General features: G+C 37.6%; 1 protein-coding gene across 2 annotated transcripts in view; it reads right to left on the bottom strand.

Moving 5' to 3' along the window:
• Positions 1-3099: 3099 nt before the first annotated feature.
• Positions 3100-17758, bottom strand: part of LOC132013473 (cytochrome P450 20A1) — a 59368-nt gene continuing 44709 nt past the window's right edge. For both annotated transcript variants that reach the window (XM_059393244.1, XM_059393245.1), the window contains 5 exons: positions 16505-16625; positions 12300-12411; positions 10438-10502; positions 3599-3688; positions 3100-3450 (listed from right to left, as the gene is read on the bottom strand). In XM_059393244.1, coding sequence (XP_059249227.1) covers positions 3300-3450; positions 3599-3688; positions 10438-10502; positions 12300-12411; positions 16505-16625 — 539 coding nt within the window. In that variant the 3' untranslated portion in view covers positions 3100-3299. The remainder of the gene's footprint in view (positions 3451-3598; positions 3689-10437; positions 10503-12299; positions 12412-16504; positions 16626-17758) is intronic.

The following is a 17758-nucleotide window of genomic DNA, read 5'->3' as shown; positions in this document are numbered from 1 at the left end:
TCGATCCCAGGACCCTGAGATCATGACCTGAGCCGAAGGCAGCGGCTTAACCCACTGAGCCACCCAGGCGCCCTAAAGCCACTTTAAAGGTGAAAAGAACAGAGGTGCCTGGGTAGCTCAGTCCGTTAAGCAGCTGCCTCTGGCTCAGGTCATGATCCCAGGGTCCTGGGATCGAGTCCACATGGGGCTCTCTGCTCAGCGGGGAGCCTGCTTCTTCCCCTGTCTGCCACTCCCCCTACTTGTACTCTCTCTCTGACAAATAAATAGAATCTTAAAGTTGAAAAGAATAACAATACCCACAATGGGAAAGAGTATATTCTGAGAATGTTAGTGTTTCAGTTGTAAAAAACACTAATAGTTCGTAAGGTATTACACGAAGAGAACACTGTATACATCTGTAAAAATTACAAGTGGATATAAAAGAGAGTAGAAGCATCTACCCCAGGAATTTACAACTAACTCCAAGTAGTGAGACTACGGTTGACTGAATTTCTATTTCTGTGTTTCTGTATTTCCAAGATTTTTCTACAGAAAACCTATATGATTTTCATGACAAAGAAAGAGAACATTTTGTTTTTAAATTATAAACTATTTTAAGTTAAATAAGACAAATTTTTACATAGGGTCTATAAGTAAGATAGAATCTACTTATATAAAAAATGGAACAGCACATTTATAGGCCAGATAAAACAGCATGTGAGTTTTGCTTTTTTCTCAGACACATGCACATGCACAGAATCAATTCTCCCTTGAATTTTATTAGCACAAAGTGTGGAAGAGCCCTTTCTATAAAAAATGTGCTTTTTTTTTTTTTTAAGGGGGGGTGGTAGGGAGAGAGAAAATCTTAAGCAGGCTCCATGCCCATCACAGAGCCTGACTCCAGGCTAGATCTCAAAACCCTGAGATCACAAGCTGAACTGAAATCAACCATCAAATGCTTAACTGCCTGAGCTACCCAGATGCCCTGTGCTGGTGTTTTCAACGGTAAGCTTCTCAACAGTCGAAAAGAATGCAGATCAAAATCAGGTAAGAAATAGTTTTTTAAAAACCCCAAAGCTACTAAACTTAAGAGTCCTGCTCAGAGCCACGCTACGAGCCATCAGTGACACTGAGGCCACTTTAATTTCAGTCACTTGATAAATACAAAGGGTCTAGTAAGAACAACAGTGCACGGATTGACAGCATTTTTATTTTTAAAAAATCCTCTAGAATATATGTGAAATGTTTTAAGTCCGTCATGTAACCATGGATAAAATGTGCTTATTTAGCTGATTCTCTTATTTTCCTTGATTCAAATCATTATGAGTAATAACGCATTGTCTCATATATTGGCAACAGGCCAATCCACTCACTCTCTGGCTCAGCTGTCCTGGTTTTGCCTTGATCACTGCTGATCAGGTCTCACTTGCTTTAAAATTCTACTTATCTCATCTAATTTTACTGACACTCGGTTTACACATCAAGTGCCCACTCTAACTCTCCACTGCCAGTTTCCAAACCAATTAAGGTACTTGGAGAACAAAGAAAGATGCTCTATATATACAAAGCCATACAAAATGAAAGGAGGGAATTTAACAGTGTGCCTTTTTAGAAACAACATGATGCTGGGAACTAAGAATACATTTCACTTACAGTTTTAGAATTTAAATTATTCCATAAATTAAATATTTTTGTCAGAAATAAAAGCTGCATGTAATTGCTTAAATTCTATCTTAACCACTCCTAACTAGTTCTAAAATGTTAGCTACCTGACTTTAAACACAGCATAAAATAACTCAATAACTAGAGTACAATCTTGAAACTAAAATTACAAGAGGAATTCAGCAGTGTCAAAAAAAATGATAACTTGCAACAGTTATCATTTTTCTTCCCGTCCTCTCTATCTGCACTTGGCATATTTCCTCCAGTTGTTGTCTTAAAAAAAAAAATTCTTCAAAAACAATGTAACAAAAAAAAGCGGACTCAACTATAGTGCTATCAATATAAAAGTATTAAACATAAAACTTATCAGTACTTAGTATAAATTTCCAAGATACTTAAAAAATATTTTTTTAAATAGTTCCAATATTTCTTTGCTTACTAGTGAGGCTGACCCTTTTTTCTGAAAGTTGAATAGCTATTTCCTCCTCTAAAAGATGTTTATTCATGTCTTTTGACCATTTATCTATTATGTTTTCTTACCAATTTATATAAGCTATTTATATATCATATGGATATTATCCCTACCATATGTTTTACAATGTGTTGTTTTTTTTTTTAATTTGGTTTTGGTTTTTGGTAAGTGCTTTCTTGTTTCTTAATCATTAAGTTCATTATGTGACATAATAGATATGATAGGAACATATCAGGAATTCAGTTTTTCCCACAAATGAGAATTGGTGAAGCAATATAGTGCTACTAAAATTTCCAGCAAAACAGAAGGAAAGACAAGCCTCAGAAGGAGCACTTCAAAATACATTCAGTCATTTCCAAATGACTCAGAAGCAGTCAAAATGAGGAGCCTTGTATAGGTAAAGAAATGAACAGTATTACCTGGGAAGCATAAAAGCAAATACTAGGTAGGTTATTCAACCTAATAACAATGATTAAGTATAAGCTAATTTATATTTAGAAAATAAAAATATTAATCCAAGAAACAAAAGTATGGGAAGTCTTTGTTTTCTCCCTTTAAAGTGATTTAAAGTATGAAAAGAAGTTAGGATTATGTTTTCCTTTTAAGAATATCCAGAAAACATGATTCCCCAAAGAGTGCAAAATAGCATCTCTTTTCAAGAATACTACAGATCGGGGTGCCTGGGTGGCTCATCGGGTTAAGCCACTGCCTTCGGCTCAGGTCATGAACTCAGAGTCCTGGGATCGAGCCCTGCATCGGGCTCTCTGCTCAGCAGGGAGCCTGCTTCCTCCTCTCTCTCTGCCTGCCTCTCTGCCTACTTGTGATCTCTCTCAATAAATCTCTCTCAAATAAATAAATAAAATCTTTAAAAAAAAAAGAATACTACAGATCAAACTAAGAAAAATAATATAGAGATAATGTCATAGAAAGTTATAGAACAAAACAAAAAAAGTGACAAAACAAAAATTAAAACAGAGTGCTTCCCATTAAAATTATCATTATATTGAGGCAATAAAGTATAAATGTATATCATGCATTAAGAAAATCTAATATGCAAAAGTCCAAATTTACATAATGAAGTACCAGTAGGTATTTATATTCCATAGTATAACTTGATTTATAAAAGGATTCAATACAGATTTTTGGAACCATCATTCTCCTCAAGAAAAGTTAAATGTATAAAATTTTAGTATCTCTTTGAGACAGTGATCCAAGCTTCTTCCTTGGATGATGTTACCAGTTCATACTTAGTTTCAATATGTTGACCCTCCACAGAAAGCAGATGCAGCCTCCTCACCAGTACACTCAAGAGTACTGCGGTCACCATGTATGCAAACCTAGTCAAGGAGAGAGTTGACCCGTTACTAACGATTAACAATTACGCTTTAATTACATAGACTGCTCATTCTCATCAGCAGTCATCAGCAAAACTCTGAGTATGAAGTCTGGCATCTTGCCTTTCACTTCCCTTTCTCTATCACTTACCTCAATTCTGGGCATTCCTGCGTGCCTGAGAATCCAAGCAAGGAGAAAGTTTTCATCATCGCTTCATCATCAAACCGGTCTGGATCAAATCTAAAAAGAAGGTTTGGGACAAATGACAACAGAGCTCCAATGGCATTTTACATGTGTGTACTAGAAAAACACAGGTATCTAATAAAGTCTGAAAAGTACTGAAAATAAGAACTGCTGTCACAATTGTATTTAAATTTCACCTGTTAGGGGCAGCTCAGTTAGTTCTGAGTGTCTGACTCTTGATCACGGGATTGAGCCCTGCCTCGGGCTCTGTGCTGAGCGGTTCTCCGCGTGAGGTTCTCTCCCTCCCTTCCCTCTGTCCCTCCTCCCCTTGCCCCGCTCACCTGCACACTCACCCTCAATCTCTCTCTCTCGAAAATAAAAATCTTTAGTAAGTTTTACCTATTATATTCTCAAACTAGTAAACATATATATTTTTTCTACCACTTTAAAAAAAAAAAGACTTTATTTATTTATTTGATAGAGAGAGAGAGAGAGAGACAGCGAGAGAGGGAACACAAGCAGGGATAGTGGGAGAGGGAGAGCAGGCTTCCTACGGAGCAGGGAGCCCGATGCGGGGCTCGATCCCAGGACCCTGGGATCATGACCTGAGCCAAAGGGAGACGCTTAATGACTGAGCCACTCGGGCGCCCCTAATTTATTAATTCTAAACAACAGATACAGAATACATTTCTCTGGAACCAGCAAGGAGTGAAACTGTAACATAGGTGTGCATCATATTATGAGATATAAGGATAAATCATACAAAAGCACATAATGAATATTTAAATTTAAGATGTTCAAAACAGGGCTCCTGGGTGGCTCAGTTGTTAAACATCTGCCTTCTGCTCAGGTCATGATCCCAGGGTCCTGGTATCGAGCCCCACATTGGGCTCCCTGTGGCATGGGAAGCCTGTTCCCCCCTTCCCACTCCCCCTGCTTGTATTCCCTCTCTCGCTGTGCCTCTCTCCATCAAATAAATAAAAAATTTTTAAGGAAAAATTAAGTGTTCAAATTATCTATTACATGAGACCCATCTCATCAATATGCAAAGAATTTTACACTGCCTCTTCAATTAAAATGTATTTCTTAAAACTGGATATACCAGACTTAAAATTATATTCATCAATTATATTATATCCAGACTTATTAGTAAGTGACGGAAGGGTTTTTTTTTATTGTACGGAATTTCATTTTGTAAAAAGTCACTGGTGAAATGGAATACACAGAAACAACCAAAAACTCATCCACTACGGAACATAAAAATTCCTCTCAAAAACAAATGTTAGGGACACCTGGGTGGCTCAGTCAGTTAAGCATCTCCCTCCAGCCCAGGTCATGATCCCAAGGTCCTAGGATTGGGTCCCTCCCGCATTGGGCTCCTAGCTCAGTGGGGAGTCTGCTTCTCCCTCCCACTTCCCTCCTGCTCAGCCCCTCTCCCCCACTCTCTCTGACAAATAAATAAAATCTTAAAAAAAAAAAAGACAAATGTTAAAAGACTTAAACTGTGCTATGAGAAAAAAAAGAATTCTACTTTATTTTCTTTTTTAAAAAGTATAAATTACCTTCCACTGATGGAATATACTAGACGCACATTATAGTTGACATTAAAAATTATATAAAATAATTTTCCTTTTAACTATTTATTTATTTTAAAAAGATTTATTTATTTATTTATTTATTTGACAGACAGAGATCACAAGCAGGCAGAGAGGCAGGCAGAGAAAGAGGGGGAAGCAGGCTCCCCAGTGAGCAGAGGGGCCGATGCGGGGCTTGATCCCAGGACCCCGGGATCATGACCTGAGCTAAAGGCAGAGGCTTCAAGCCACTGAGCCACCCAGGTGCCCCTTTATTTATTTATCTAGGTAATCTCTGGGGCACCTGGCTGGCTCAGCCGGTGAAGTGTAAGACTCCTGATCTCCTGATCTCAAGGTCATGAGTTCAAGCTCTATATTTTAAGTAGAGCGTACTTAAAGTAAGTAAGATTTTTAAGAATTAAGTAATCTTGGGACTCCTGGGTGGCTCAGTTGGTTGAGCATCCAACTCTTGGTTTCAGCTCAGGTCATGGTCTCAAGGTTCTTGGGTTAAGGCCCTGAATCAGGCTCCACACTCAGTGGGGAGTCTGTTTGGGAGTCTCTCTCTCCCTCTGCCACTTCCCCTGCTCTCTCGCTTTCACTCTAAAATAAATACATAAATCTTTTAAAAATTAAGTAATTTATATACCCAAAGTGGGGCTTAAACTCACAAGCCCAAGATCAAGAGTTGCATGCTCTTCCAATTGGGTCCCCCAATCAGCTTTTCCTTTTATCAACTATCTTGAAAATTGAGACCCTAAATTTTACCTGCAGATATCTATGTATTTGTAGATTTAAAAAGAATCAAACTTGGGGCACATGGGTGGCACAGTTGGGTTAAGTATCTGCCTTCAGCTCAGATCCCAGGACCCTAGGATCAAGCCCTGCATCAGCCTCCTTGCTCAGGGGTAGCCTATTTCTCCCTCCCCATCTGCCTGCCACTCTCCTTGTACTCTGTCTCTTTCAAATAAATCAATAAAATCTTAAAAAAAAAAAAAACAATTTCCCAATTATTTTATAAAACACCTCACAACTGGGGTACCTGGGTGGCTCAGTCGGTTAAGTGTCTGAATCTGGGTTTCAACTCAGGTCATGATCTCCTCATCATAGGACTGAGCTCCATGTTGAGTGCAGAGTCTGCTTCAGATTCTTCCCCACTCCCTGTCAGCCCCTCCCCCACCTCAACTAATAAATAAGATCTTTTTTAAAAAAGATTTTCTTTATTTGAGAGAGATAGACAGAGAGAGCATATATGAGTTGGGGGAGGAGCAGAGAGAGAAGCAGACTCCCTACCAAGCAGGGAGCCCCACATTGGGCTGGATCCCAGGACCCTGAGATTAAGACCTGAGCTGAAGTTCATCAGATAATCATTTGATGATTTTGTGTATGTGTATGTACATAAAGAGATAATATATGTATGTGTATATAGATATACACAGACATAAAGTGGAATATTCACTTCTTCTTCTTTTTTTTTTTTTTAAAGATTTTATTTATTTCTTTGGCAGAGACAGATCACGAGTAGGCAGAGAGGCAGGCAGAGAGAGAGGAGGAAGCAGGCTCCCTGCCGAGCAGAGAGCCGGATGCGGGGCTTGATCTCAAGACCCTGAGATCATGACCTGAGCCGAAGGCAGAGGCTTTAACCCACTGAGCCACCCAGGCGCCCCTATTCACTTCTTTATCCATTTAACACGTGTTGGGACGTCTATTATCAAAAAAGATAAGAGAGGACAAATGCTGGCAAGGATATAGATAAAAGGGAACTCTTGTACACTGATGTGGTGTGAAATGTAAATTGGTACAGCCGTAAGGGTAAAAAGTATGGAGAGTCCTCAAGAAATTTAAAACAAAATTATCCTATGATCCAACAATGCCACTTCTGCATATATATTCAAAGGAAACAGTGTCATTGTCTCGAAGGGGTGTCTGTACTCTCATGTTTATTGCAGTACTACTGGGCCACAAGAAGGAAGGAAATCTTGATATTTGCACAACATGGATGAACCTAAGCCAAAATCAAGAGTCTACCACTTAACCAACTGAGCCACCCAGGCTCCCTGGTTTACCCTTCTATTTATGGGTATTACCTTCAATTTCTTTCATCAGTGTCTTACAGTTTTCAGAGTACGGGTCCTTCACTTGGTTAAATTTATTCCTAGGTACTGGGGGTCTCTTGTGTAATTTTAAATGGGATTGTTGTCTTAATTTCTCTTTCCTCTAGTTTGTTACTAGTATATAGAAATGCTACAGATTTCTGCATATTAATTTTGTGTCCTGAAACTTGACTGAATTTATTTATTAGTTCCAACAGTTCTTTGATGGAGTGTTTAGGGTTTTCTACATATAATATGGTGTCATGTGTAAATAGTGACAATTTTACTTCTTCCTTACCAATTTGGATGCCTTTTATTTATTTTTCTTGTCTGATTGCTGTGGCTAGGACTTTCATTACTATATCGAAAAAAAGTGATGAACTGAACATCTGTCTTGTTCTTGATCTTAGAGGGAAAGCTTTCAGCTCTTTACCACTGAGGAAGATGTTGGTTGTGGGTTTGTCTTATATGGCCTTTACTATGTTGCGCTATATTCTTTGGCCTTTTGAGGTTTTTAATCATTTCATACAAACCTTAGGATTATTTGTTCTAGTTCTGTGTGAACTAGCCTTTTACACATTTCAGTATGGGTATTTTCTCGTCTTCCCAATGTGTGTAAGTCACTCAGCTGGTTTCTGGATTTCTCGCAGAGGGAGCTGCTCCATGCACGGCACCACTGAGTGTGCCCATGAGAGGAGGGAAATTCAGGAGCCTGCTCTATCACTCTCTTGGTCCCAGTCCATATGGAGATTTTTGGTACTTGCCTTCATTCTTTTCAGCTGAGAATTTTGTATTAGTCTGTTTTTTTAAAAATTGATAATATTTCATAGTTTAGAGTAATATTTACATTATTATATACTGAAATCATAGAACTTGACCCAGGTTTTCTTGCTCTGAAACATGCCAATATGGTAATAGTAATAACGTATTTCTATCATTTTTTTTTTAAGATTTATTTATCTGAGAGTGTGTGTGAGCAGGGGAGGGGCAAAGGGAGAAGGAGAGAATCTCAAGCAGACAACGCACTGAGTGTACAGCCTGACGCAGGGCTCAAACTCATGACCCTGAGATCCTAACTTGAACCAATATCAAAAGTCAGCTCAACGGAGCCACCCAGGCACCCCTCTATCATTTCTTTATATAAATAAATTATATCCAGACAATTTTTTTCTTTAGGAGAATACGTTAATGTCAGTTACTCAAAAAGACAACTTTTAAATCCATAATGGAGGGGCGCCTGGGTGGCTCAGTGGGTTAAAGCCTCTGCCTTTGGCTCAGGTCATGATCCCAGGGTCCTGGGATTGAGCCCCGCATCGGGCTTTCTGCTCAGCAGGGAGCCTGCTTCCTCCTCTCTCTCTCTCTCTGCCTGCCTCTCTGCCTACTTGTGATCTCTGACTGTCAAATAAATAAATAAAATCTTAAAAAAAAATCCATTATGGAATACCACCTCATATGAAAAATAAAAGCAGTGGCAGTGGTCAGTGCTACCGAGGCTGCAGAGATGAATCTCTCAAATGCTGCTGCTGAGAACCTCTGAGAAACAGCCTGGCAGTTTCTTGCAAAACTTAACACGCACTAACCATATGACCGCAGCAACTGCACTGTTGGGCATTTATCCAAAGAAATAAACCCTATGTTCACACAAAACCCCTTACATGACTGTTCTTTGCGGTTTCATTACCAAAACAATCCAAATGTTCTCTGGTGGGTGAAAGGTTGAAAAACTCTGCAGCCAAAAAATGGTATGAAACATATTATGTTGACCTCAAGAGCATTAAGTTTATGAAAAAAGTTAATCTCTTTATTTTTGTCTGTGTGACAATTACATTAAATAGTAATCAACTGTCTCTACAAGGTCTATCTCAGTCTATGTACATTTTCGTTAGTGTGAGCTGTCTCTCAAGAGGGAGGTGCCCAATTTCAGAAAGGCTTTTCATTAGTATGCAACATTATTACTAACATTTCCTATATCTGATTCTATTTGATACATCAAAATGAGTTCCACATTTTAGCATACACATTTTTTAATATTTTCAATTTGTAACCTAGATCATGTTTTGAGGGAAGCAATAGTGTCAAAAGTTACAACAAATTTCTTCTATTTTTCATATTACATTTCAAATTTATCAAAAACTTGGCAAAAAAAACCCCACAAAACAACAACAACAATTTGGCATTTTCCAAATTTTTTAAACAATTTTAAAACTGCAAATATTAGTTTTTCTAAACCATAAGCATAAATTTTCCACGAATATAGATCTTCGATTTTGTTATAAGTCATTTAGAATATAAAATATATTTTTTACTCAGAGCAAATTTTGGAGGACTACTATTTCATTTGTTAATAGATTTGTTTTAATATCACTATAATATTAAAAACTGAAACAATAAGAACACTTAATAAACCCATCATTATCCTCTAGAAATAGGTATGAGTACTTCAACCAACTCTGTCCTACTGCACTTCACACAGCTGTATTTTTTTTTTTTAAGATTTTATTTTTAGGTAAACTCAATATCCAATGTGGGGCTCAAACCTACAACCCTAAGATCAAAAGTTGGATGTTCCAATGACTAAGCCAGCCAGGCGCCCCCACACATCTGTCTTAACCCCAATCAACTCAATCTATAACCTTTTACCAAGGCAATAAATCTTAACCCATTTCTTTAGGGTGGATTTTACTTGATGCCTATCCAGCAGGCAACCAGTAGCAGCTTTGCTCTTTGCTTTTTCCTTCCCCTGCCATTCTCACATACAACATGTATAGAGACAACATCTACTTTTTGAATTTGACTAAAGAGATTAATTAATTGAGACCAACAGCAGGAAAACAAAGAAACTACGTAAGAACACCCACTTACCAACAAAAGAATTCCGAATTTCCATTGAAATTAAAGGACAGTTGTAGAGATTAAACAGATCTTAGGCTAGAAGTGATAATAGGAGAGACAAAGAGTAGCAAGCAGACAGCAGATTCACGAAAGAAAGAACAGTGAACAGAAGATACCAAAGAGAAGGCAGTGGCTTGCTTATGTTATATCATTGTCACATATTAAATTTTCTCCTCAAAAATTAAGAAATGCAAAACACACAAACACATAAAAATCAATAATCACAAAGATAAACACAGATATTTCATACTTGTGTGGGGACGGCCAAGTACTGGGATCTTGCAGTACCACGCCAAGAGCATAAAGAACAAGGGTCTGCAAAAAAATTATTCTAGTTAGTCGAGGCCTTACAGAGACAAAATGACTGTCAGAGAGCCAATTCCTCCTGAATGCTCTTTTAATATAGATAATGAGTACAAAATAAAAACAGAAAATGATCAAAGAAAATACAGGCCATTATTTTGATGACTTAACGGTGGAGAAGGCCTCCCTAAGCATGTCAAAATCTGACAGTCATAAAGGAATAAAAGACTTTACCACGAATATTCAAAACCTGCATCCAGTAAAAACAAAACACACCAAAATCACCAGTGAAAGATAAATAATAGGAAAAATATATTTTCCATATAATTAACAGTTAGCATGTACAATATAAAAATATATATATAAGCTCACTAGAAAGAAATGAGTTACAAGCACATAATTCACAAAAGAAATACAAACTGATAATATGTATGAAAAGCTGCTCAATCTCTCCAATAGTCAGGGAAAAGCAAATTAAAATAATGAGACAGTATTTCATATAAGAAATATGTTGGTGGGAATGCAAGTTGGTGCAGCCACTTTGGAAAAGTTTGGAGATTCCTTAAGAAATTAAAAACAGAGCTTCCCTATGACCCTGCAATTGCACTACTGGGCATTAACCCCAAAGATACAGATGTAGTGAAAAGAGGGGCCATCTGTACCCCAATAGTCATAGCAGCAACAGCCATAGTCGCCAAACTGTGGAAAGAACCAAGATGCCCTTCAACAGACAAATGGATAAAGAAGATGTGGTCCATATATACAATGGAGTATTAAGCCTCCATTAGAAAGGATGAATACTCAACTTTTGTATCAACATGAACGGAACTAGAAGAGATTATGCTGAATGAAATAAGTCAAGCAGAGAGGGTCAATTATCATATGGTTTCACTTATTTGTGGAGCATAACAAATAGCATGGAGGACATGGGGAGATGGAGAGAAGTGAGTTGGGGGAAACCGGAGAGGGAGACGAACCATGAAGACTGTGGACTCTGAGAAACAAACTGAGGGTTCTGGAGGGGCGAGGGGTGGGGGGCTGGGTGAGTCTGGTGGTGGGTATGATGGAGGGCACGTATTGCATGGAGCACTGGTAGTGGCTCATAAACAATGAATTCTGGAACACTGAAAAGAAATTTTAAAAATGTAAAAAATTAATAAATCTAGAAGTAGTAAGGATATGGAGAGAAATAGCATTCTCATACATTGTTGCTAAAAATATAAAATGCATCTTAGAGGGTAATTTAATTTTAACATAAATAACACTGACCCCAAACTCAATTTCTAGGGCTCTAATCAATATCTATACAAGTATATAATTTGTAATAACAAAAAAATTGATGTAACCTAAATTTTCGTCAATGGGGACTGCTTAAATAAACTATAACACACTCATGTGATGGGATATTATGCATCCATTAAAAATGAGCTGGATCTATATCAAGTCCCAGTTGTACTCTTAACCACAGTATACCTAAAGAAGCAAAATTAATAAATGATGCACGAAAAGCAACTTTTCACATACAAATTCAGTTTTTAAAATACATATATGTGTATATACACATACAGAGTAACATATATACACAAAGACCTACAAAAATACACACTAAAGTATTAACAATAGTACATGTGAGGAAAGGAGCCTTTCGTATTGTTTATACCCTAAAACAACATGTATTATTTTCATTTAAAGTAACTATGTCTTTGATTTAATAATAGGTATTTATTGAACGTATTAGACAATACAATTCAAAAACATATTCTTTTCTTTGAAAAGAATACCTGAATAAGTATACCAAATGTTTCTTACCTCTCTAGGAATAATAAATTTGTCAATCTTTCCTTCAATATCTTGAAGCCGGGCAGAAACTGGGGTCAGTTTGGCAGCCCGAACAGTTTCACAAAGTACTTGCCGACAATACCTGTTTTAAAAAGATTTTTTTACAGTTCTTAACTCTGGGAAAGGCAGTTTGAAATGCAGGTACATTTTGTAACAACTTTAAAAATCTTCTTAATTGGAAATAGGCACATCATAATTCTAATTTGCTTGAAAATTAAGTTATATATTAGAGGTATATAAAGTCCAGGTAGGTTAAATTTATTTTTTTTTAAGTTTTTTTTAAAGATTTTTTTATTTATTTGTCAGAGAGAGAGAGAGGGAGAGCGAGCGAACACAGGCAGAGGAAGAGGAAGAAGCAGACTCCCTGCCAAGCAAGGAGCCTGATGTGGGACTCGATCCCAGGACGCTGGGATCATGACCTGAGCCGAAGGCAGCCGCTTAACCAACTGAGCCACCCAGGCGTCCCAGGTAGGTTAAATTTAAACAAATAAAAACAAATTCAAAAGTACCAGAAGAAAACTCGAAACATTATTTACATAATTCTTAAGTAGAAAAGTCCTTTTTTTTTTTTTTAAGATTTTATTTATTTATTCATGAGAGACAGGGAGAGGGGCGGGAGGCGGAAGGGAGAAGCAGGCTCCCCGCTGAGCAGGGAGCCTGATGCGGGGCTCAATCCCAGGACCCTGGGATCATGACCTGAGCTGAAGGCAGTCACTTAACCAGCTGAGCCACCCAGATGCCCCTCTATTAAATAGTTTCTATATAGTATCTCATTTAATCCTTACAAGAACCTCAAGGGTGCTATTATTATTCTAATTTTATAGATTTTTTAAATTGGGCAATTGCTTAAAATCGCGTAGCGGGGAGGTGGTGTCAGCAGGATTCAAACACAGGTCTGCTTTACTCCATAGCCCCTAATCATAAATACCAAACTACTGGATGTATCCTTCAATAACAATCCCACTTCTAGGACTTTATTAATAGCAACAACTGGAAATATTAAAAAAAAAAATAACAAGCATAGGAATGCTGATTGTTTATAATACTTAAAAGCAACAAAAAAACAAAAAAGGAAAACATCCTTCCTTTCCTCTTTGAACAACTATTTATTGGGACTATTTATTGAACTACTATTTATTGTTTCATTAGAAACACCATGTTAGACACTGAACTGCAACAGTAAGACAGAAACCCACAAAGGGATCCAAGGTCTAGTTGGCAGAGAAAGTGAGAGAGGTAGGGACAGCAAGGATAACAAGTTAAGGAGCACAGGAACTGCTATGATGAAGGCAGTTCAGGATTTTGGAGAACACATGGCAGGAGCACATAACTAAAGAAAGGACTTTGCAGAGAAATAAGCACTTGAGGCTGAGACCTGCAGAAGAAACTGGAGTTTGCCAGTAGAGAAAGGAAGAGAGAATCTAGACAAAGAGTGGTCTGCAAAAGCCAGGAGATGAGAAAGACTACTACAGCTTTGAAGAAACCAAAGAATTTCAGGATTGCTAAATCCAAGGAAGGAAGAGGCACAAACAATGAGATAAGGTGGGAAAGGAATAAGCCGCCCAGCCCTTGAAATGCCTCCTAAGCCAAGCTGGTGAGTTTCAGTTCTATCTTCAGGGCAACCAGAGGTCACTGAAAGATTTTAAATTGGGGGCTCATCTGCCCAGATGTTGACTCCTCAGTTACAGAAATATTACTAGCACAGGGATGCTCAACATTAGAATGAGAACAAATCGGAATCATCTAGGAAGTTTCTGCAAACTTCTGATGCCCAGAGACTGCTGATTTGGCATTGGTCCTAGGTTAGCTGTATGGTTAAAGCACCCACAGTGTTTACTGTGTACAGTCATGGGTTCCAGCGGCAATTTGGAGACTGGATTAGTGGGGAGCAAGAGCCAAGGCTGTTGAAATATCCCAGGCAAGTTGATGGTGATCTGAATAGTGAGGACAATGAAAAGAACTAAAATTCAACTTCCAGGGACACCTGGGTGGCTCAGTCAGTTAAGCATCTGCCTCCACTCGCCTCAGGTCCTGATTCCAGAGTCCTGGGATCGAGTCCCTCCCTCTGCCTGCCACTCTTCCTGCTTGTGTGCTCGCTCACTCTTTCTCTCTCTGACCAAAAAATAAAATAAATAAAATAAAAAAACGAATTTCCAACTAAAAGTTGTTTGGAAAGTCAAATCAACAGAACTTAATCTCTGACTGGGCATAGTAGAGTTATATACATAAGAATATTGTTCACAAAATGTTTAGAGAAAAGATGGAATTTACAGAAGAAATATATTGACATTTTAAAACATCTTGAAGTTTTTTATTTTGAATATATATGCATATATGTGCATACATATGCATATATATGCATGGAAAATTATATATATATAAAATTTATGTATATATAATAATAAAAATTTATATATATGTATATATGCATAGAAAAACCTGGAAAAAGAGTAAAGATAGTTAACAATTGTTATCTCCCAGGGATACAGTTACAAAAAACCTTCACCTTCTACTTCATATACTTCTGTATTATAAAAACTTTAAAGGACAAGTATTACTTTTGAAATGAAAAATAGTTATATTCAAGGTAATTAATAAAACTTCCAAATTTTGAAGAATTTGTAACAGAAGTCTCCTTGTCTTCTTTTCTATAGTTAAAAGAGGCTCCAAGGTAGGACTGGTTGCCTGCTGTCCAAACTCAGACTTCCAACACCCTAAGCAGCCATAATTGCTATTTTTTTAAAAAAATCTTTTTAGAATGCCTGGGTGGCTCAGTCAGTTAAGCATTTGCCTCAAGTCACAATCCCAGGGTTCTGGGATCAAGTCCTGCATCGGGCTCCCTGCTCAGCGGGGAGTCTGCTTCTCTCTCTCCCTCTGCTGCTCTATCTCTGTCAAATAAATCAATAAAATCTTTTAAAAATATAAAGAGAAAAAAATCTTTTCAACTAAGGTATTATCTATATATAAAAATTCATCTATTTTACCTATACAATGTGATGAAATTTAGTAATTGTGTATAACTGTGTTACCACAACCACCGTCAAGATATAGAAGAGTTCCCCCTAAAAACCCTTCTCATTCTCCCTGCTAGTTCTCTCCGCCCCATTCCTGGCCCCAGACAACCCCTGATCTCCTTTCCATTACAATAGTTTTGCCTCTTCTCAAATTTCACCTTAAGGAAATTATATTGTATGCAGTCTTTGACTTTGACTTCTTTCACTTAACATAATGACATTTAACTACACTGTTGTATATATTGCTATTATATTACTTTTAACCACCTGGTAATATTCCAAGGTACAGATATAACACAATTTGTTTATTTAGTCACCAGCCAACGAACATCTGGACTATTTCCAGCTTTTTGCTATCATGAATAATACTGCTATGAACATATGCATAAAGGTCTTTGTGTATATATTTTTTTCATTTCTCTTGGATAAATGCATTGGAGAATTTCTGGGTTGTATGGTAAGTGTGTGTTTAGCTGCCACACTGTTTTCTGACGGGTCTGTACCCTTTTGCATTTCCATCAACAAGATGTGAATGCTCCACTTACTTGAACATCACTGATACTATTTTACATAAATCTAATGTAAAGGTTTCCCTAAACTATCTTGTGATTTTGTTTATTTGATAGAGAGAGGGAGCACAAGCAGGGGGAGAGGCAGAGAAAGAGGGAGAAGCAGGTTCCCAACTGAGCAGGGAGCCTGATGAGGGGCTCAATCCCAACACCCTGGGATCATGACCTGAGCTAAAGAAAGTCACTTAACCAACTGAGCCACCCAGGCACCCCCAAAACTACCTTATGATTTTAAAGAGCAAATTAAATTATCTAATAAAATCTGTATTTACTTTTTTTTTTTACAAGATTTTATTTATTTATTTGAGAGAGAGAGAGCATGAGAAGGGGGAGGGTCAGAAGGAGAAGCAGACTCCCCGCCGAGCAGAGAGCCTGATGCAGGACTCCATCCCGACTCCAAGATCATGACCTGAGCTGAAGGCAGTTACTTAACCAACTGAGCCACCCAGGTGTTTAAATCTGTATTGAAACATTTTAAGTCCTGTAAAAATATATACCTTTCCTAGATATTATCATTAGCTTTAAGTAAGACAGTTAAACCAACTCAAATTTACCTGCTAATGATCTGCTCTTCTTTTTATTATATTCTTACCTGAGCTGCTCAATTTTCTCTGGAGTAATAGGATCCTTCCCAAAAACTTGGTCTATCTCTTCATAAAGTTTTCTCTGAACCTCTTCAGAGGTGGTTAAAAAACAGATTGCCCAGGTGCACACTAAATAAAAATTTATATTAATAGCAATGAAAATAGCTAATTTCATAGTTTGGGTGCAGAGTAAGATAGAACATACTATTATTTTTTTCTTGTACTTTCCCTTTTTTCTGATATGGAAGACACAGAAATGCTACCAAAAAATACAACGATTGTTCACAGGAATTTTTTTTAAAGATTTTATTTATTTATTTGACAGACAGAGATCACAAGTAGACAGAGAGGCAGGCAGAGAGAGAGGGAAGCAGGCTCCCTGCTGAACAGAGAGCCCGATGTGGGGCTCGATCCCAGGACCCTGGGACCATGACCTGAGCCGAAGGCAGAAGCTTTAACCCACTGAGCCACCCAGGCGCCCCTGTTCACAGGATTTGTACTTCATTGAACAGAACAGGATTTGTACGTCACTGAACAGAACATGACAACTCCTAAGGAGATCTGCAATTGCTTTCTTAAAACTGGCAAGTACTTGAAGCCAAAAATGCATTTTTACCTTCAGTAAAACAGTAATGATAATAAATAAACCTCATTATCTGGAGGAGTGTTAAATGTTGGTAACTGTAATGGATTGTCTGGTTCACCCAACCTTGTGTAATAAAATACGGATTTATTAGTTCCTTCAGGAGACCTAATGAAATGATTCATACAAATCAAAGTAGCAGGAGATTTACCTATAAATCAATATTCTAAATTTTTACTTGTCATGGTAGATAAGCTGGTTCAAGAATTGGTATTGGTTATTGCTTAGGACAACGGTTCTCTAAAATCACCCAGGAATTGACTGATGGCACAACTCCACATTCACAGATTCTGATTCAAAAGATTTAGGTGAAGTCCAGGCATCTGTACTTCCAACAAATACCATATTTATTTTGATGAACAACAAGACTGGAAGATCACTAAGCTTACAGGCTTACTTTTGCTTAAAATGGCCTATATATTATATGCACCAAGGAAATGAAAAGGTAAGAAAATCACATGATGAACATGAAACAGAGAAAATATGAAAAGCTATATTTCCTTTAGAAATCCACTGGGATTACAACTACTCAAAGAATGGAACTATCCAGATACCATCCAGATACCAGTACCTCTTACCCTAGATTTTGCTTGAGATGACTCTATTACTTTTTCTGAGT

Source organism: Mustela nigripes, chromosome 3 (assembly GCF_022355385.1).
Source record: "Mustela nigripes isolate SB6536 chromosome 3, MUSNIG.SB6536, whole genome shotgun sequence".
Lineage (NCBI taxonomy): Eukaryota > Metazoa > Chordata > Mammalia > Carnivora > Mustelidae > Mustela > Mustela nigripes.
Note: the sequence above shows the minus strand (reverse complement) of the source record. Positions and strands in the feature narration are given on the sequence as shown.